General features: G+C 40.6%; 1 protein-coding gene across 1 annotated transcript; it reads right to left on the bottom strand.

Moving 5' to 3' along the window:
- Positions 1-1523: 1523 nt before the first annotated feature.
- LOC119724939 lies at positions 1524-21024 on the bottom strand. The gene is made up of 6 exons (XM_038196270.1): positions 20386-21024; positions 17060-17345; positions 5754-5930; positions 5112-5241; positions 4468-4696; positions 1524-4162 (listed from the first exon to the last, which is right to left on the bottom strand). Exons 1-6 carry the CDS (start codon positions 20476-20478, stop codon positions 2603-2605), a joined length of 2475 nt encoding a protein of 824 aa, XP_038052198.1. The 5' UTR covers positions 20479-21024; the 3' UTR covers positions 1524-2602.
- Positions 21025-22570: the final 1546 nt, after the last annotated feature.

Genomic DNA, 22570 nt, shown 5'->3' with positions numbered 1-22570 from the left:
CCAAAAATAATCAAACAAAATTTGAGAACCATGTCCACATGTAAGAATATTCTCCATACTTAATGTACTACATCCATTAAGGAATATTTGACAGATTGGCAGCTTATTATAATCACTGTGTTACATTAAAATATTGATCGTGTATAAAATCAGTTTCATACATTACATTGGTTAACGAAACGTCATTGTGGATAATTAAACAACAAACTGATTTCAACTACATTATCATTATTGCACACATGGTGTATGGATTGAACAATTTTATTGGGAATTTTAAAATAAGTTTGAGAAAAGAGTTTTGTGAGAAACAGTGGTTTGGGAATGAAATATCAATTTTTTTCAGTTTGCAGTATAATCATGGAAAACTCACAGCAAATGGGGAAAAAATACAACTTGAACCGAATTGGAAATACAAGTGGACAGAATGTTGCATCATGACACCACTTTTTTCATCATATATCATCTCAATGAAGGTCAGTCTTTGGAAGAAAATATTGAAAAGACATGAATCTGGGACCGAGAAACATTTCCATTTTTGTTAGGCAATACTTTGAAAATGTTCTTGACTCTCCATAGGCTTTGTACACAACCAAAGAAGTGGCGTCTGGATACTTAATTCTTTCCAAACAAGTGATTCTACCACAAGTCTGACAGAGTGAACCACCAAAATGTGTGAACTTTTCTTTGTGTATTATAACTTTTCAACAAAATTATGTCAACAACTGAAGAGGCTTACATTTGTGAATAATATACGGGTGAACCATGTGACCTCTGAATAGAAATATGAAGCATATTTTCTTCAGTATACCAATATCGTGTTCTTTGCCAAATATATAAATAAAATGCATTTGAGCTACTTGTACTACACTGAGCACTGATCTAGACTTGTGATTGACCTGTGATTGTGATGGACTTGTGATTGACTTGTGATGACTTGTGATTGACTTGTGATGCCTTGTGACGGACTTGTGATGCCTTGTGACGGACTTGTGATGCCTTGTGACTGACTTGTGATGCCTTGTGATTGACTTGTGATGCCTTGTGATTGACTTGTGATGCCTTGTGATTGACTTGTGATGCCTTGTGACTGACTTGTGATTGACTTGTGACTGACTTGTGATTGACTTGTGGTGATCACAAACACCTCATCCACAACACATGTGTTAAACATATAATTCCAAAACGTGAACTGGGATCATTTATCTGGTATGTTCATGTTCTCTTCTTTTTGTGGGTGTATTGTTGTTAATTTTCAAAGCCTGTTTTTTCGCTTTCACATAACACAAAGTTCATGCGATTAAATATCTTTTCTAGGTCCTTGATTTTCCATGTGACAGCATATTTCAGCCCATTTTCAATTTGTGCAGGCAGCTTTCAAATGTCAATTTTGCCACATGAGACCCGTTATTATAGGTGAGTCATCGATGTTCTCTGAATAATTAATTAATACGAGCAAATGTCAAAAGGATACACATACTTTCTCTTTTACGTTGTACATGTACATCTAATACATGTAGTTGTAAAAAAAAAAAAAAAAATAGCAATGATGACATTACATGTACACGTAATTGAAAATTTGCTTGGTTTTAGATTTAACGATAAACACTCAAATACAAATTTTCCATAAACCTTGAAAAGTGATTTCTAATTAATAAAGTGACCACTGGACTCTCAGACACTAGGATCTTTGTAATAAAAAAAGGCACAGTCAGAAATAAATAATGTGAAATTTTGTACAATTCAAAAACTCTGTAATCATTAATTTGTACAACTGTACTTATTCTAGTAGTAATCTATAAAAATTGCATTTTTTTTTATAAATATTCGTAAAGTGAGATGTCATTTTAATCAATGTGATGTGATTTCTAAAAACTCTAATACACATGTACAACTTCAATTTTTGTGAAACACATAATCATTATGTAACATATATTTGATGGAGTTTTGGCAGATTGTTTGAAGAATGCTACATACATGTAAATGTAACACAAATTGACACAAACTATGTGTACACTAACTTTTCTAAAACAATTTGGTATCATGGCAAAACTGTGGTAAGAAACTACATGTACCGGTACATGTCAGTGAAACCAAACATATTCAAAAGAAAGTACATTTTTCAGGATCAGCAACAAACAGCATAAATAAATGTACAATTGTTTGTCTATTATTTCAATAAAACAAATGAGTTTGAAATAAACTAAGATCAGCACATTAAAATGAGTATGCTATTCATTATAAGAGCTGTTACACATGTAAATTGTGACACTCCTTATCGTAAAATAAACTGAGTTTGGAGTTGTTACCAATGACATTGTAGATGCAGCTATTCGTGAATGCACGTCTACTATACAGTGCACATGTTTATAAATGCATCAATTAATCAAACTTGAAACATCAGACTAACTTTTCCCACAAGAATTTTCCACAAAAACCCAAGCTGAGGACTATGTATGTAAGTCGATTCCATAAAAAGTGCTTCAAAACTTCAATAAGTTACAATGAACTACCTCCATTCCCGATAACCCAACCAAGAGTAAATTTAAAATTTGACATCTTAAAGTAGTACTTTAGTATTTGCAATGTTGAAAATCGTCCTTTGCTACAACTGGATGACCCTAGAATAGGTCAGGGTCAAATTGGATGTGTCAGCATTGCTGTCATCCCCTTCTTTGATTTTCTGTCGCGAGTACTTGGCGCGCGCGTTCTTAAACCACACATACACGATCCTGCTGTCATACTTGGGTTGGTTCTTGCGGAATTCTGTACGGTTTAGCTCGGCAACGAACTGGTCAATGGTGTGGCGGTCCGGTTTGGGGTTGACGCAGAACCAGGCCTGCAGCTTGGGCACCTCCAAGCTCGGGTGGATGTTGAAGCGCTTCCGGGTCGGCCGGCTGGGCAGGCTTTTCGGCGTGCTGTTCTGCTGCGGAATGCTCAACCCCCGTGGGGTGTCTGTGAGAGAGGCGTGCTTGGGGTGTGCTTGCGTGGGTCCATTTGCCATGCTGTTGTGTGCCATGGTAGTTGTTGGTATTCGAATCGGGGTAATGCTGCTTGAAGGCGCCATGCTAACTGATGGGACAACCAGGGCGGTGGCAGAAGTGGGATGATTGGTGGCAGAAGTGGGATTGTTCACGGCAGAAGCGGAATTATTGGTGGCTGAAGTGGAATTGGCACTGGGTGTGGCTTGTTTCGAGTTGGATAGATTGAGTGCTAAGCTAGAGTCATGTTTGGAAGTTGCCGTCGTACTTGTAGACATCGGCTCTTCTGTTTTGATACTCTCAATGGGCAGGAGTTTGCGCTCAGGGGTTGTAACGTCTTGCACAGACGGTGACAGCATGATGCCAAACCCCGATGCTATCTTGCGAATGTCAGTCACTTGTGATGACGCAGTGGCACTACTTGAAGGTGTGGGGATGACTGCTTGCTCAGAACTGCTGCTGCTATTGAGAGCTTTAGACATTCTTAGTGAGGAAAGATCGGGAGTTGACAACAAGGTACTTGAGTGGTTGCTTGTGGTGATATGGCCATTGCTCAGGTTTGTCCTCAAACACGTCATACTTCTGGGTTGGGCCCTTGGGGTCAAATCTGCAGATTTCTGGGGGGCGCGATTCTGGTTGGCAAACCGTGACCTGCTATCGTTTTTTGCCTTTGAGTGGCCCAACTGGATGTAAGCCTGGCGCGGACCGTTGATAGATTCACGGCGCCGCTCTGCGACAGAGCCACTTGGTGCTTTGCCAGGGCGTGGCATGCGTTCGGACTCGGGTGAGTCCGGGCTCAACCCACGCAGGCCGCGATACTTCGCCCGTGCGTTCTTGAACCAGATCGCGATTGAAGAGTACTGGAGTGGGTGGGAGTTGCGCCGCCTCTCCGAGGAGTTGAGCTCGGCCAGGTAGATCTCCAACTCAGCCCGACTGGGCCGAGGGTTCATGCGGTACCAGCTCATCAGGCGGGGGAGCTCGTAGCGCTGGTCAAAGAGGGTCCGTGGCCGGCGCCAGTGGCGCGAGCTGGGCTTGACTGGTAAACTGCTGTCCAGTTTCTCTGCCGAGACCAGCGTGTTGTCCATCAGGCCGTTGTAGATGTTGTACCACTGATAGAAGGACTGCATTTTCTCCGGCTGGATGGGTTTGGTGTATTTGCCCTGGAGGATTGCGAGAACAGTGCCCTAAAAAACAAAGAAAGCTATGTATTAGGAATACTGGTTCCTTAAAAATTTAATAGACCTTATGCATAACAGCCATCTTAGAGAGCAACGCTTTCGACCACTGGAATAGGCATGGGTGGATTCCTTGTTAATTAGAATATCACAGAACATACTCTAAAATGGGCTGCTGGATTCATCTGCACGAAACACCACTTCTTTATCATTGTGTATCTCTTATGAGTAGTGTGTTGACTTGGAACTACACAAATATGTGGCCCCATTGCACAACTCCTCAACTTACTAAGTTCTGCCTTTTTGAATCTCACCTGAGAGAATGGGCATCCGTGGCTGACAAGCATCGTGGGTCCCCGCTTCTCAAGCAGTTGCAGCAGCTTGAGGCGTATCTCCTGGCATGCCCTGGACCCCAAGGACTCCTGGCCGGCCGAGCGCTTGAGGGGAAAGCCAAGGAGGGTGGGCTGCAGGCCCAGCTGGAGAGGGGAGGGGGAAGGGTTGAGGGCCGAGGAGGAAGGGGTGCCGCGTGGGTGTGAGGTGCGACTGCAAGACCAAGGGGGTGAAACATGTTAGGTAAAATTTGCTCGAGTACGATATCTGTGTTCACCAACCACCGATAAAATCCCACAGCAGAGAGCATATTCCTTAACTGCTGGTAATACCACTTAAAGATGCATCGTCCGTGCTTTTCAATGAATTTGATTTTTTCCCCCAATTTCGTTTGTATTTCTGTAACAAAAACAACAAAAATTATCTTGAGGGTGAAACTCAAAAATAACATGGGCAATACGTCCTTACTGCATGTGCTTTTCAAAAATTAACTTTGTTGTTGCTTCTGAAGTAAGCATTTCATATTTAAACCAACACAAATCTAAACATATCCAAAGACACTCACAATTGTATAACAAAAAAATACTCGAATTACAGCTCTATATTTGGCATGTGGCTTGTTTCTCACCTGCTGGCTATTTTGATCTTGAGGGTGATGTAGGAGAGGAGGTCACCTAGTATCTGCCCAACCGTGGCCTGTTGATCCTCCGTGATCATGCTGAAGGGTAGGGCCTTCCAATTCTGCACCTGAATGACACCTGCAAAGGTGACAAAGGACTTGCAATAGGTGATTCAGTTAAAAAAACATTCTCAAAGCAGAGACCCCAAATGATGGAACAACTTACCAGTTAGTCTATGTACATGTACAAGTATAACACTTAAGCAGATTCGCTGATTAATTATGCAAGACAATTGCATCTTGACCTCTAGATTTTGACCAATCAGCGGGCGCTTTCTATATTGGGTCTTTGGTCATTCACCGTTGTCGCGTCATAGACATGGATAAAAAAAATACCCAGACACAGCAACACAGGCTGTGGTCACACGCTCTGTGTTATCTTACGCGATACACACCTGGCTTTTGAAACTGCATTGACATTGACCAATCAAACGTTTAGTCCTGATTTGGGAATGAAATGACGTCATGATTTAGTAAAGTCGACTCCGATTGGCTGGGGCGCGGCTTGCATACATCTGCATGCTTTGACATATCAGACGTTATACAGGAGCTTTGGCTCCGTGGATAACGGGTGATACTCGGACTACTTACCAGTAGCATTGCGGATCTGGTCCTTTGGATAGTCCAGTTTGATCAGAGCCACTCGGACCAGTTCCTTCAGGAGTAAGGTACTTGGCACGATGGCATAACCCTCCACGACGCTGTCCTTTTCTTTGGTTGAGGGCAGGTCTACTGTCTCGATGGAACAATGAACTGGCAGCATTTTACCTGTTAAAAAATAAAATCAAGACATGAAAAGAACAATAAGCCAAACTGGGAGAATTATTTGAAGGAGTCTGTCTGAATCCTTGAAAATCCCAACCTCTCCAGGAAATGAAAGGCCATTTCTTTATACTTTAACCCCAACCTTCCCAAATCCTCCAAAATCTCAAAGTTGCAAAATGGAGGATTTTTCCGGAGTGAGGCTATATGGCAAATCTGTGTGGCTGATTTTGCAGGATGCACTGTGTCAAGGTCTTGGGCCGGACCTTGTGTTCTTTATGCTCAGCCGTGCATAAAATTAGGTCTAGATTATACTTGAAATCCTCTGCACTGCTCCAGGATGTCACTGGCTCTGCCTCAGCCTATTGACAGTCATAGCCAGAGGATTTTTAGTTTTGCAAGATTGAGGCAGTGGTCACCCATCCAAGGACCACCAAGGACCACATTCAAGAAATTACGGAGGATTTTGCACTATTGAGGCTGTACGACAGAGGATTTTGCAGGATTGAGGCTGTATAGTGTATGCAATTTTTACATGGAGGCAGTTGGAGGATTTTGCAGGATTGAGGTTGCATCCTAGCAAAATGGCCTAGGGAGTTAGGGATAACCTTTACCGTGATCACAAAATATATACATGTACAATGTCAATGTAGTATCCACCAGGCTACAACTTCTACACAGTATACATAATTTGTATACAATTGTATACATTTGTATACAATTCGTCACCGACACCACGAAGTAACACCCATCTACATACCAGTAAAAACTAGTAATCGGAGAAAACGGCAACTAAAGTTGAACGCCTTCTAAAACAACACTTTGCGTCAAAACGACAGAGTATTTTCAGTTGGGTTTCTCGTTGTGGACACTTGATGAATTGAATTTATTAAATCTGCTGTTTTTCACTCGTTTGTGTATTAAATAAACAAGAAATAAGAGAAAAAAGATGAGTGTTAGTTCGTGAAACCGAAAAAGCTGCGAAACTGTACATTTTCGTTTTCACGAAGTAACACTCTTCAATGTATTTAACACGAGGAAAGTGCAACTTCAGGTCAGCGCGCGCGCGCTCATACAACTTGTTACAAGAAGAGTGTTACTTCGTGAAAACGTTTTTGCTCACTTATGAGTAGAGTGCGCCCCATGCATTGCAATTGAAAATGGAACTTGAGTGTTACTTCGTGAAAACGAAAATTGTCACTTTTGCGCAAAAGTTGCCATGGATACTAAGCGTAATTATTAAAGTAAAGCTCTTGAAGCTTTGAAACTTCGTGCAATGGTAGGCCTTGATGAATAATGTTTAAAAATCCAAAAAACTGAAAATCGAAAAAAAATATGCTTTAACACGGTAGAGTGTTACTTCGTGGTGTCGGTGACGAATTGTATACATTTGTATACAATTCTTCTTCGTTGTATTCATCTTTATTTTTTGCTTTCAGAATCTGAAGGCAAATAATGAATGAAATACATGAAGGCAAGTCCTATGGGTTTTTCATTCTTTCTAACATACAATGCCCACATCCTGTTTCCACCCTCAATGCTTTTAACAGTCTCCCGCCGTTCATGTTAAATGAGAATGATGAATAGAGATATCCTTTCTTTGAGCACTTCCCCTCATATCCTGTTATTGGCCTGCCGTACCTTGAGTATGGCCACTAGGCCTTGTCAGTGACAGTATGTTACAGTAATGTTATCATCAAATACATTCGTTGCCAAACTTTTAATTTACGTTAAAGATGCACGTTCAGCAATATTTCTCCAGAATTTCAACACTGAAGGTCGGTTCATACTCAACGCCAAAGCGAACGCGAACACGAATTTGTGACGTACTGGGAAATTTTGCGCGCTGCGACTTTGTGAATTCATTTCAACCCTGGTGAATTTCGCAGCGACTGTCTCATGACGTCAACTATGAACTAGGCCCAATTTCATGGTGCTACTAAACACACGGTTTTCTGCTAACAGAGCCTCCATCTATTTCAGGGAAATCATAAGCAGTAAGCACAGCTGAACCACGCTTAACCCCATACAAACAAGGTTGCTTAAATCAGTGACGTAACAATAGAAATCTTTATGTGTATGCAGAATTAGACACATGGCAATCCATGCGCATACAGGTACTGGTATGTGCGTGTGTGAAGAACGTTTCGACAAGAAATTTGTGACTGGAACGAAGACGTCACATGGTTATTACAAGAAACAGCATTTCTAAGGTACATGTATACCATGTACATGTAGTTGTGCATTGTATCATTTTGTGCCCCAATGGGTGCTTTCTCTCGGAAGTGCCCCTTTAAAACCTACAAAGTGATACATGTAGGTTTTTTTTTTCATCAACAGTAATGCAATGCTTTGCTCCTGAGACTTACATGTAAATAACGCCCATCTCAATGTACCCAATGGATTCCCAATCAGACAACCGCAAGAATAGACGGGGAGCAGATCGTCCTTGCTGAATCTAATTCACCACTCGCTATCGCATTGAATAAACCGCAGTAGCCAATATGTTTTATTTATATTTTTTCTACTTCTATTCTCGACTCTTCTTATCGCAATTACGAGTTGGCGATCCCCCGATACATCTTTGTGAATTTGCTGTTCCAGAAACGCCAGTTTTTTTCTTCTTCATCCTCACCAGTTTTTTCTTCTCTTTCTTCGAAGAATGCCTGAGAGATTACCTAGCAATGATACAAGATTAGAGCGGAGGACGGCTGCTCTATTAACCTGAATTATTCCGTGGGGCCGGCCGAGCGATATCTGTGATGATGGTAATTTGTTGCAAAGGAGCTTTTTTTTGGCTCTCTTCTTTAGAAGCCCAAATGTGAGGATATTGAAATTGTGTGTCACTTTAGCACGCAGGTAATATTAAAATGGGTTAAGACCATTCATCGTCGATATGTCGTGCATGTCGCGAAATTAGCTTCTCAACAGTCCTCTTGAGTGTGCGTTCCAACACTTTTTCCGTATTCGGTAATATCTGCAAATTTTGAAAGCTCCAAAATATGTGGCATTGGTCAAGGCGTTCGTCGACAGTCTCCGTGATTGTATCTGGCCGCTCATGTAGATACTAGCCACGTGCTATGTACGAAGCGCGAACAGCGACCTTACGTGGCTAATATGTACATGTACGCCAGCTGATGAGGAACAAACGCTTTGGGACAACAATCGTGTTGGCCCATCTTTTTCTTTATTTTGTCGCTGGATTTATATCCAGTTATTTTATGGTCTTCGAACTCCAAACTTGTTGGAGAATACAGCCAGCTCTCTATCCATTAAAAAAATATAAGCGTCCACTACCAAGTACTGAATAATAATCTCAATCTCATCTGCATTTGCTTATAATGGCAATTTTGACGATACATACAAGTACCGGAACCATGTAGATATCATGCCTTGATAAGCAGTAATAGGTTTAAGTACTGCTGAGTGCCTGGCAATGAGTGACTAATTCAGTACCAATGAAGGCACGAAGTGTTCACTCGTGCATTTCCCAGTAAAACAAAGGCATTGCCCTCTATCAGAGGGCAATGGCTGCTGTGCACAAGGTCTATAGAATTGCAGTAACAGTTGTTGCGGTATTCAAGGACACCCTATCAAACACCTTCAACAGGTTTTGACAGTTATGTGGTTTTATCTATAGGGGTTCTGGCAGTTGGTGACATGCCTGTGCAGAAGCTATGGGAGAGGAAGTACATGTAGGTTAGTTTTTTGACAGTTTGTGACACTTCAATTATCAGTAGGACTCCGAGGCCTAATCTTTAAATAGCTCACATGCAAGTGTATGTACTGGGACACACACTCTTGTTTTACTATACTCCTGAGGACAATGCTTTGTGTTTCTCTTGAACATAGCACTCTCCCATACACTAAGGCACACAAACTTACTACAGAGGACCGTTTTGAACAAAAGACCCAAAACCCGAGGACTGAAAGGATCTGTTGTAATTGTTCTACCTTTGTGTGTCGGTCCTCGGGGGGTTATGTAGAACACGCACACGTTCACTGTAACTACCTTCATCTACTGTAATTATTCTGTCCTTTTTGTTTAATTCACTTGCATCTGTCATGTCTGTTTCTTTACTTCTTTTTTTCTCCATTGTTCAAATCTTAACTTCTTTTTTTTTACATTTTTTTCTTGATTAGCTTCGTATCATATGTTATACAATAGCTCCATGCACATTCATTGTGTGTAGGATCATAGAACGTCCAGTTTCATTCTCTTTCTGGGCAGGGTAGGGGTGGGTGGGGCTATGAAGGAGGAAGGGGGGGGTTAGGATTTAGCAAGGAGGATATTGTGGATTTCATCATCACAAGTTCCCATCTATTTGACTCTACTGCCACTGTCATCCCAGGAATGAGCCGTCGTTCCGCTCGGCTCCAAGCTGACAAGATAATCCCCCGTTGAATCCTTGTCACCAGGACTCAAGCCCCATACAGCAACACCTGGCTAATAACAGACTACACACATGGAAATGTAGCTCAGCAGTCATCCAAACGGTCGTGGATCAACACACTCAATTTTAGTTATTTATAGAAGCATGATGAACAAAGCTCCTTTTCCTGAATGTAATTTTCCCCATATTTACATACGGCCTATCGGTACATGCATGGGCGTCAATTGCTTCTCAAAAGTGGGGGGCGGGGGGACATCTTGATGAGCTCTAATGCAGGAGTGATGCGCGAAGCCCTAATGGCGTGGGGTTCGGGGCCACGAAAATGTTGGATTCTACATAAAATATGAGTACATGTACGTATGATCACCAGGTGAAGCACTAAAGGGAATCAAACGAGTTTCTGCTTGTACATGTTAAACATGAGTACCAGTATATTACATAAAATTGACAATTTTTCTATGGGGTCCGTGCACAAGTACCCCCCTCAGTGTTAAGAAAGGGAGAGTTGGGAGACCACTAGGAGAGACATTTGAATATATGTAGTACCGAAATGAATACATCACGCGCACAAAAAGTGTGTAAAGACATCAACGCGTTATTCAGACCGAGAACCGACACACGCACGTACTCCCTTCGTTGCACTACACTTTCTGGTTCTAAATGACGTCACACTTCGGTACTCCATTGCCGACAACGCTTGATGCTCATGCGAAGACACTATAGATGACTTAGTGTTCTCTCCACTGGGCTCTCGAAATGGAACTTCATGTACCTGCTGGTCCCCATATCAGGACTCTCTCAAATGACGTCATTTCCTACAGACCAGCCACGTGCATCGGCATTTTGAGCGTCAACTTGCATATAACGCGCATCGGCTGCGTCGTACTTCGAACACATTTTGAGCAACAAGCGCGCGTGTTTGGAACATTTTCAACACTGCGCAATGCGTGCTTGATTGCGTAAAATATGCAGTTGCAGTTCTTCTACAGAGATGGCCGTCTTTGAGACAGACCTATTATGGGAGCGGGGACCAGTCTACATACATGTAGGCTGCCCAAGGACTGGATGCAATAAGGAAACAAACTCAAAATCCAGTCTCGGACCAAATCTATCGGTAGTTGTATTAAAGCAAATTTAAAGTTATCAGCGACGAACATGACGGATCTATCACTCCTGCTCCGCTCAACAAAACAAGTCCAAGGTTTTAGAAACAGACCGTGAATGGATAGGCACTTAATGTGCTGCAACCAATCCCACGCACACAGATGCCTAATCGTAACTTTGACTTCTTTCCATATCAAGCACTTTATCTATTCAACTCAGCCCAGTCCCCGTAAGTCCCCTGATGCACGCCTGCCCCAGATTTTAATCTCTCCGCGGAGCTCGGGCAAAAAAAGCTTGTTTTTTAAGCCAAGGTGATTGGGAAATCTAGGTCAAAGCATTTGGCTCAAGTGGGAAGTTCAGGGGAGCCGATAAACAAATGAAATTTTTATTTGTTCTGGAAATTCTTGAACAACCCCAAAAAATGTAACTTAAATAGTGAATGTGCAATGGTCAAATCAGAATCTGTCTAAAGACCAATCTAGCGCGTTATTGTTTCTGTAAGTTTTCACAGTGTGCGGAAAATGATTTTTTTCGCAGGTTTTTCTTAACTACACGAAAACAAAGGAATGTCCACACTCAAACATGTGTGTCATTACTTAAGTTAACCAGTACAAAATTTCTCTGACATGTCTGATGTCATGCATGTACACACCTAGTATTATACTTGTACGACCGATCTTGAAATGCCAATCTTGTGCATCTTACTATTTACATAAACACCGACCGAAGAAAGAACGTGATGGGGCGACTGTGAAAAATACAAATTGCCGAAATACAGACCTTACAAGCTTACCGGAGATACGGCCTGCATACAGGGCTAGGGATTACAGCTAAATGCCTGCCCATGCGTGAAGGTCTGGTACGCGTGCTGGGTTTACGTCTGTGTGAATCGCGCTCACAAACACGCCCCTGGCTCCGACTAAGTGGATTCTGATAGATATCGCCGGGCGCTGACTTTTAGGCACGTATTACGCTCGTGTACAGGTATTCTGCTTGAATCAGTCACTTCCCCTTGCAACCTTTTAATTTTACCTGACGCATCTACGTATTTCTGTCGATCCATTAGGTTATTTTTAAAAAGTCTGATGCTTTTTTTGGTACTGATATCGCAACTTCTACCGGTATCTTCCCTTTTAGTTTTTTCTTTGTCAAACTCTTTGGGGAGAACAGACAATCTAAAGCCGCTTCGGCAATGACGAAGCAACATCCGACCACAAACATTAAACGAATAATACAAAAACTCAAAAACAGCCGATCGGAAACTGGGTCTGCAAATGGAGAAGCGATTGGACTGCAGGAAACGAGGGGAGAAGTTGAAGCGATTATGGCGGGGAGTGTGCGCCGGGTCGTCCCGGCGGATTCCGCTCAGATCGCGTGGCGGATTAGCAAACTCCGAGATCAATAACAAACCGCTCCCCGCCTTTTCCTCTCTACCCCCGAACTCTCTTGAGCTCCCCGGATTTGCAATTTTAATCTTCCTAATGGCCTCGCTAATCCCCCAGTGGGTTACGGGTTAATCTGTTAATGGATGGGGGGGGGGGGGGGGGGGGAGCGGCAGGGCAGAGTGGGGGTTGTGAGGGGGAAGAGAGCCTTCTGTTTGCAGGATATTACGCACGACTGGTGGGATTATCTCGTCCAGCGGAACCGTCTGCTGACGCCAGCAGGGCCTCAGACTCGCTGGAGTCGAGATCTTAAGTGGCTAAACCTTGGCAAAATAGCCAGATTAGGCTCTTAAGTCGAGGGGGGAGGGACCCATGTGAATCATAAGTTTGTTGCCTCGATCAGAGATTGCTATTCCTGTTCAACTCTATTTCTGTTTTTGAATTTTTCTTTTTTTGGCAATCAGATGAACATTGCAATATGAAACAGAGTCTGACAGAAAAGTGTGCGCCCAACAGATCAAAACAGTTGAACAAAAGGTTTTTGTTCACTATACTCAGATCAATAGATTCCTATAAAATCGGCCCTGATAGGACTGACATAAAACTTCCCATATGGTTCACAATACTGCTCCATATATTAAACCATGTTCTCCTAAGTAAGATGTATACAGTGCATGTTTCAACAAACTGATTGAACATGAACACTGAGGATCTGATTCTGTCTAGTTCTATTTAGATATGGAGGTAGGAAACATTGCGCCTGTTGCAGAAAACGTAGCAGTACATACTACGGTACGTCCGAGCAAACTAGAGCACATGTTGTCAGGTACGTGTCCCGGTATGTGTGATGTACTATGGTACATGCACATATTATACACTACATGCACACAAACCCAAGTTTCTGTTGATTATTAAAGGGAAAATACAACATTTTGCAAACATCGAAAAATAAAACTACCAAGTTTTTACGAAATACCTTACTAGGATGTTGGTAAATGACAGTCTAAAGCATCCTGTAAAATTATGCCACCTGGTGTGAAGTCATTTTCAAGAAAATGATATTTTTGTATACATTTCCAACGGTGGTCGGCCGACCACCGTTGGAAAAAACCTGACTATTTGTCAACTACTGCTCCAAATTTACCATTTTTTTCCAGTCCAAATTTTGTTTGCTATTGGTTGCATGTTCATGAATGGATGCAGGCCAGCTACATTGGTTCCCTTACCATACAATTTTCCGGCATCTATAAATTGATCCATTTTATCTTCAGTGGAGTCAGGGAACCAGACTACTTGAACACTTTTTGTTTTTCTTGGTTTTCCAGCATTTTCGAACACAAAACTTCAAATATGTCAGTGTAACAATAATTTGATCTATTATACTAACCCCTCAAATAGTTCATTTCTGAAAATTAAAGCAAAAGCCAATGATGTACATTCCCTTTAAAATGCATACATGTCTTCCAAAGTTATTTTACATCAGTGCATGTACATGTACATGTTGTAAATATTATGTAAACTTTGTGTTATAATGTCAATTTTCCCGTTTTGTCAATCAGTAATATCACACTGTACATACCGGTACATGTACACAACATTTTTGTAAGTGTTGGTTTAACAGTACTTAATTTTCACCAATTTTAAATCAACTTCCAATCTGATATTTCTGACCAAATGGGAATTTCAATTAGTGAAGTTTCTTAACTTTTAAGTGATTTTAATTACGGGCATGTGTATTTAAGATCCATATTTGTGAATAGGAAAATTGAAATGTGATGTACATGTACCAAAAGACAGTAAAATTCAAGCAAACAGACTACATGTTTAAAATTCAACCAAAAGGTCAACTTAATAAAGTTGTTTGAAAGTTTAAGTTTTTAATAAACAAAATCACCATTAAATTTTGCGGAAATGATATTGTTACTTGATGTCGCTAACTCACAAACTCACAGGGGATGTATTCAAGCACTTCATGGCGGAAACGCGCACACGGAACCTCTCAAGACAGACTTAAGCTTTCAGCGCACAACAAAAAAACCTTGGCGCTTTCACAATCCCCTCGTGGGATATAAAAACTGCAGTAAAAGATTAGGGGTTTAATAATGGTGTTTCTTAATCCGGGGATTAAGAGTTAAGAGGATTAATAGGGCTCTCAGCTCTGCGCATCCTTTCCATTCCACTGCTCTTTTTTTTTTTCTTCTTCTAACCCAGCGTTTTTTTATCTTTTAATCTGGCAGCGACCTTGTCCTTGCACTTTTTGCGGATTTTTTTTTTTTTTTTTTTTTACAAAGGGGACTGTTTCAGTCACAACTGCTGCCGCTTTTCAAAGGGGTTTAGTGTTGAAATTACTGTCGGCGCCAGAGTCTCATGCCGAGCACAACTGACTTCAAATTAATGGTCATCAACAACCTATTCTTATATAATAAATTGTTTCTGGACAAGTTCTTGATGCAAACATCAAATGACAGCTTATGTTTAAGGCTGCATGATGGGGATCTGCATATCTTGGCTTTGGCCGGCATTAGCACACGAGTCTATGGGTAGAGGCTTGATGGCAGCGTTCATCTATGACGCGCATGGATAATTGCATGTTATAGCCAAGTAATTAAGATGTACCTCAACCCATTCTTCTCCCCTACCCGAGCAATCGCAAATACAGCCCACACCGTCTTCCTTGACACACCAAAAAACTGACTTCAGTGGCAGATACTAAAGTTTTGAGATGGGGTGCCTGAGGTGTTGCAGTCAACAAATTTTTTTTTTAACTTGTTTTTTTCTTTTCTGTTGCCGTGTTAAGGAGGCGCCACTCTTTTTGAGATATACCGGTATATGGCAGACATATAAGGCTCTGTGCGCCAACAAAAGAGGGCGCTCTTTTACCTAGCAACAACGTCCCATGGGCGGGACACATATTTGCGGCAAAATATTGCAGTCAGGCAAGATGGCGTCGTTCGGTCACCCCCAACTGTATTTCTTTGCCGGTGACTGTATTTCTTTGTGAACGGAAGGGATAGGAGGGGGATATTTTGTTTTAGTCCGAGTTAAAATTGTTAACACAAACCAAATAACAGCCCCCTATTGTGTTCAACATCTTTAGAATACACTTTTGAGGAGGTTCCCGCACAAAACATGATTTTGTAGTCCTGAGTCAGGACGATTTCTAGTAAAACTGCATCCAAAAATGGAGTTAGAGTTCAAGTGGGTGAATCTTCTTTTTCCGCATAAACCGACGTCAAAAGTGGCATGTCAACATTCATGAGATCAGTAGAAACGCTGGTTTCATGACTCACGATGACTGTTGGCCGGTACGGAGCCGGCTTAAGAATGTTATACGTTGCTGATTGATAGGATGAGTGACTGTCAATGGGGGAAAAAAACAATCTATTTTGTATGATGGCCCCATGGTTTCAGCTCAAAGAATTTTGATGCTGGAAACGCATAAAATTGTCATCTTCTTTCTGACCTGAAAATCTGCATTATCTATCACTTCCCCACATACTTCTATGTTTAATTTTAGTTAAAAATTGAAAATCAGTCAATTTTGACATGCACATTATGCAAATTTGGAATGGCAAAGCTAGCTTATTGAATTTTAATGTATCGGTATCAAGGTTGTCAAGCTACTCTACCTTCATAAGATGGAATTTGCGTCGGGGTGAGGTAAATTATTCAATATTGGGTTTTTCCCTTCACCGATGTATTTTTATAAACGCTGTATTCAGTGTTGTCCCAAGTGATTGTGAGAACAAAAATCGCTCGGGTGGGACTCGAACCCACAACCTCCTGCTTACTATGTGCAGACTTCTTACCACTCGACCACGGAGCTTGCTGGGGTCGGCTGGCTGGTTCGAATCTGATATTTATATAGCAGTGGGAACCGCAACCGAAGCATTTAAGGTTGTCAAGGTTTTTAACCGCCTTTTTAGACTGGCATTCCAAAGTTACGCTGACTCAAATTGGAGTAACTCAAGTCAATCCAAATACCCTGTAGACATGGCAGCATTTGGCCACAGACGGTAAACCTTTTAAGTAATAATTTTCCCTTGTATGGACTGTGTCATTTCGAAACCTGGCAACAGTCGATATTTTGTGAATACATACATAGTTGCTCCTATTTGTTTCGAACATTGAACATAATTTTAATCCTCGGAATAATTTATTTGGGGGCGACTCTAGAAATCTACTCTGCAAGGGTAGTGACCCTGATACCATTCACACAAACAAAAACACAAACACAAAAAAAAAATATGCCTACCATGTTTAGAGTCGACAGGTATCTTCTCTTTCGCTGGGACCTTGGCAGGCAACGGGGCACCAACCACGTCGACTGTTTCTCGGCAGGGCTGAGGGCTGGCCTGCTTGCGTTTGCGCGACGCTGGCACCACGGCGGTCCTGCTGGCGGATGAAACCTGGCACTGGCTGGACACTGAGGGCGCCCTCTGGTCTTCTGGAGGGGGCAGGGCCACGGCGATGACATCTTGAGGGGTGTCTGACGTTGACAGGTCTTCGGAAAATGAGGCGGCGGGACCGACTGCCTCTTGCTGTCAAACAAGAAAACAGAAAGACATTTTTTTTTTTCAAAAATTTACATTGCAAGGAGGGAGGAATTATTCTACAAAATCATCAGTGGGCCATACACAAACATGACAAACTTAGGTGAGTCAAAAAAAAAATTCGTCCCGGCTTTTTTTTGAAAATGAAGGAGGCAACCCCACCCTCTTTCCCCTGGCAGATTTTCCAAGATGGCGGATAGATTCTTCCATTTTCTGGACTCTTTTGCTGAAACTTGAGTCCAAAGGAGCCCTCATCCTTTCTATATGGTTCATTGCTACAATTTTGTTGGAAACAAATTAAAAAAAAAAAATTGACATATATTGACAAAATTTGCAAAATTTATTGCAAACGTATGAATTTAAAAAAAAGATAGCGGGCAGGGATGAGAAACTGATTAATTTTTTTAACATGGCATTTTCTTATAGATGGACAAATTCATTCATTCATTCATTTTAAAAATTACTGAACTAAAAAATTAAAACCAAAAGCTGAATCGAAGATAGTTGTAAACACGTCTTCCCCTCCAAAAATATGTTTTATGATTTGGAATGAGCTTTATTGTGAAATTTAATGTAAAAACAATGGGCAGATTACTGACTCGTACGTTGTTTTTCATATTCACTTAATTTACATTTAATAATTGGAATCGCACAATAAACACATTTTAGCCAAAGCCAGCTCATGTAATTGAGAAACCTTATTTTCTCGATATACCTGTATATAAAACCCATTTATTTTTGATATTTATCCAAGTTAATTTGCTTTAGTACCAGCATACATACAGTACATGTACGTACTGATGATAACTGCTGATTATCATGTCCTCCCCCCCCCCCCCCCAATTCAAGGCAAAACGGTAACATTTCCAATCATAGATTTAAAAAAAAACCTACGGAGGACGGGATTTAAAAAAAAAACTGAACTGGCCACCAAACCCAGCAAGCTGAGTGGTCATGTGGTAAAGACACCCATACTAGTAAACTGGCGGTTGTGGGTTCAAACACCACCAAAATTTCCATACTTAAATATTTATCAATTATTTGTATATGTCTAACCTCTCATAAATCATGTTCATTAATTACGTTTGAAAAAGGCAAAACCCAGGGGCGGGGCGGGGCCGGAGGGGGGGGGGTTGCAACTTATGAAGTCAACTTATGAAGGGTTAAACACAAGTGAAATTTAAACTGAAAAAGAAATTAACATTTTACAAGTCTGTTTTTCAAATTATTTACTTTCAATGAAAAAAATGGTCAGAAACATTGACAACTCTTACTTTAACAAAATGCAGCAAAGCGAAAGGACAGACTGCTGAAGATATGGTGCACAATTACAATTTGCTAAAAGCGTTCCTTGTGTACATCTTTTTGATATCAAAGAAATCAACAGCAAAGGAAGACGTCCGACCAAACAAATGCAAACGGAGATAGAATGAAGCCTCTTTGTTGACTGTGTACAATTTAAAAACATATATTCTTCTAATTAAAATGTTTCCCAGTTCTTGTCTTTTTCATTGTTTCCCTCAAAGATGAGTGACAATGCTGAACATCACTCATGTGATACGAGAATAACATGGTAAGAGGATAGTCATTTCATCGGAAATAAAAATAAAAATTTACAAAGCCTTTTTATAAAAATTGTTGCAGAGAAAGATAACCCAAGTTATTTTTTAAAATAGTTTTTTCAAGGCTTTTTTTCAGGCTATCCATGTTGCTGTCGATTCTCTGAAACTGAGCAGCATATCCCATGCAAAAGTTCAATTCACTTTTTCAGCAAATACAAACTACAATGTTTAACCTTGTTGTAGAAAATACCAATGTTTGACTGAAAACTATTTTCTTAGAAAATACCTAACAAACTACAGATAAAAAAAAAGATTTTCTTTCCGTTTAATTCAGAGTTCATTACTTTTGACTTGGTGAAGTATATTTTGTGGTAAAGTAGATATTTTTAAAAAAAAAAAAATGAAAAAATAATATACAAATTAGGTAATTAACCCTAAACGCATGACCTGTAGGGCCTATATTGGAAAATGCCAATTTTTTTTGTGGGAGAAAAAATGCCATAAACTACAAATATTATGAAAAAAATGATTGATTTATTTAGGTTTGATTGTTTTAACACAACTTTTCTTGGAAAGAATGTAGTTTCCAGACGCCACTAATTTGGTTGTGTACATGCAAAGTTCATGGAGAGTCAAGTGTATTTTCAGAGTATTTTCTAACGAAATTGAAAATGTTTCTCAGTCGCAGATTCATGCCTTTTCAACATTTTTGCAATGACCGACCTTCGTTGAGTGATAATAGGGCCTAGGCCCTATATGATGAAAATTAATACTGGTGTCAGGAAGCAACATTCTTTCCCTTTTCTTTTAGTTCCATCATCTGGTTTAGCTGCTTTGGGTACATTTCTCACATCAACCATGTTTCCTACCTCCATGCATCAACACATGTGATTTAGGCCTAGTTTATAATAACAATACAAGTGCAACCTTAAACCAAAACATGTGTTTTCATTGCTTGTAACACGTATGGCATGCAAAAACAATCAACATAAACATAATAAATGTTCACAAACTTCACATCCACTTTAATTCATTTTGTTCCTCCGAAAATAACAAGGCTGTAAATGACAATTTAGCATTCATACAAATTGACCGAAATTTCTCCATGTCGACGTTGTGCCTCATTTCACACACATCAATCCGCATGCAAACATCGATTTATAATTTTTGAAGTATCTCCAGTACACATGGTATACATGTACACAATAACAATCGTGCATTATGCATGCCGCACACAGAGCACACGGATATTGTGCACAATAGCCGTGTTCATTCATGCATTCAAACACATCTGCATTTCCCTCGAAAATCGGAAATTCGTGTCCATTTTCCCAGCCCGAAATTCATCTTTCCCTTCCTCAAAATGCGTCCAAATTTCACAAGTAGGTTCGTATGTCCTCCCTTTATTGACTGCGAGAGGTTTGGTGAGAAAATATGGTGAATTTCTGGTGAAAAATTGGGCTTACCTGAGACCGTCTGAAGCTGGTTTCTGTGTTGGCCGCTACCCAAGCCTCGGCTAGATCTTGCATGCTATGCGCAACTTGCTCTTGCAGATCCATTTACCTGAGCCGATTAAGCATCAAAACAAGACCCCTTTCCACCTCCGAAAAGGCCCCAAAAATGCCAGCAAAAATACTGTTTCAGACCAGAAAACCTCCACCATATGATACATCAGAGCAGCGACGTCGAAAACGGAGACGAAGTGTGTGATTTCCAGCGTGAGATTTAGACATCTGTACGGCTTTGTGCGACGGTCGGCTCAGCGGAAAGGGATTATGGATTAACGCACTGGGCTCGCCTTGTATTCATCCGCGTGCAAAGTAGTTCTCCATCCTTAATCACTTCTGTAACTCTCAAACCACCACAAAATTACTCATTTTCCCATCTTGAATGAGAAATCTTCTTATGGGAACACAAGATAAATGACCAGGCCCATGTTGCATTTTCAGTGAATCAAATAAAACGCGTAGTGATACTGGATGAGGGTGACATGTGCGTGCAGATGGGATTAGTGATAAATCCATGAGCAAGTAGTCACGCGACAACCATTAATATTAACATCGGCCTACCATCAGAAAATACATTTACAAACACACCACTAGGCCTACCACTAATACATCTATCCGTATACCACTAGATTTGAGCAATGATAATAATCTACATAAATTACTCCCAAAAGCCATGTGTCCAATTTTTCTGTTTCGTATCGAAGGTCATTTTAAGCTTATCAGTGGTGGAACAGTTTCCGTTACAGATTGCATTATTTCTTTGTTGGGGAAAAACGTTGCTCAATGGTTTCGTGTGCTTTGTGGCCAGCGAATGGCGTCCACAATGTCAACATCAGGGTTAAATGGAGCAGCCAAAATTGTCATTGTTTAAATAAGGGCCGATCTTTGTGTGCAGTAATACTGACAAAAAAATCATGGCCTCAACTTGTACTAGTTGTAGCTAGAAGATCGGCAGTGTGGCATACTCTTATAGCATTTCAATCAATTAGAAAAATGAAAGTGATGAAAGTTTATTACTTTCGTTGTCGATAATGATAACCTAAATATTTTGATTATTTGATTCCTCTATATCACTCTGTGGACAAATTTCGAAAATAAATGTAGGGCTTACACAAATGGAGTTAAAGATTTGAAAAGGATCTCAGAAGGTGCCTGGCCCCGCCCCCTAACCGACAGAAAACCCACTAAAGCTGATTAATTCACTCGTAAAGAAATCGGTTCACTTAAAATTAGCAGCAACATACATCTTGGACTACATTGTATTGGCATAATTTCCATGCCACAACCCCCTTTGTATTTTTTTTTCTTCAGTTTGAGCAATTAGAATAATTTGTCGATGCAGTTGTTACCAAATTTACTTGTCGCAATACAACGTTCCCTGGGTTCAAGTAAAAAATTCTTCGGATGCTGCAGGGAAAGGATTGCTGCATGGAAGCTGAAAATTTATGGTTTTTTTTTTAAGTATAACCTGTAGAGGGCGCTATTCCGATACCATCTCAGCGGCAAATCATATACAGCTTTATGCGGCAAATAGACAAAATAATGTCTCTAAATATAATCACTATGTGCTAGTATAATGGAATTCGTTTTGTACACATTACGGTACTAGAAATTTTGCCCATTATTCCAAGTCCCTGTGTACGGCATTTTCGACTGAAAGGAACGCTTTAATTTTAAGGACTGATTTTATATTCATTAATATATATTTTTTTTTGGAGGGGGAGGGGTAGTCAGAGTATCATCCGTTAAGGGAGTCCGCTCCTTAACATGATATATGCAAATTTTATGTGACCCCATGCACCAGCCAGAAATTGTGACCTCATTTCAAGCAGAAATGTAGACTAAGCTGTTGATTGGTCAATTTGGCTGTCATGTTACTGGTTACCGATGACCTGATAGAAGGTGCCTGCTGATTGGTCGGTCAGATCTAGAGGTCAAGACACAAGTCTGGTTTTGTATAATTAAACACAAAATCACAGACACTTTATGCGCAAGCAGATTTTCCATAGACCTTGGAAGGGGTAGGAAAAGGCACAAGATTAAACAATTCACTGTTTATATTAGTATGAGCCGTGGTTTTCTACTGGTTTAATGGATTTTGTTCACATTATCCAAAATTCTACTCAAATTGCTACGCCAGTTT

This window comes from Patiria miniata, unplaced genomic scaffold (genome assembly GCF_015706575.1).
Source record: "Patiria miniata isolate m_02_andy unplaced genomic scaffold, ASM1570657v1 HiC_scaffold_18, whole genome shotgun sequence".
Taxonomy (NCBI): domain Eukaryota; kingdom Metazoa; phylum Echinodermata; class Asteroidea; order Valvatida; family Asterinidae; genus Patiria; species Patiria miniata.
Note: the sequence above shows the minus strand (reverse complement) of the source record. Positions and strands in the feature narration are given on the sequence as shown.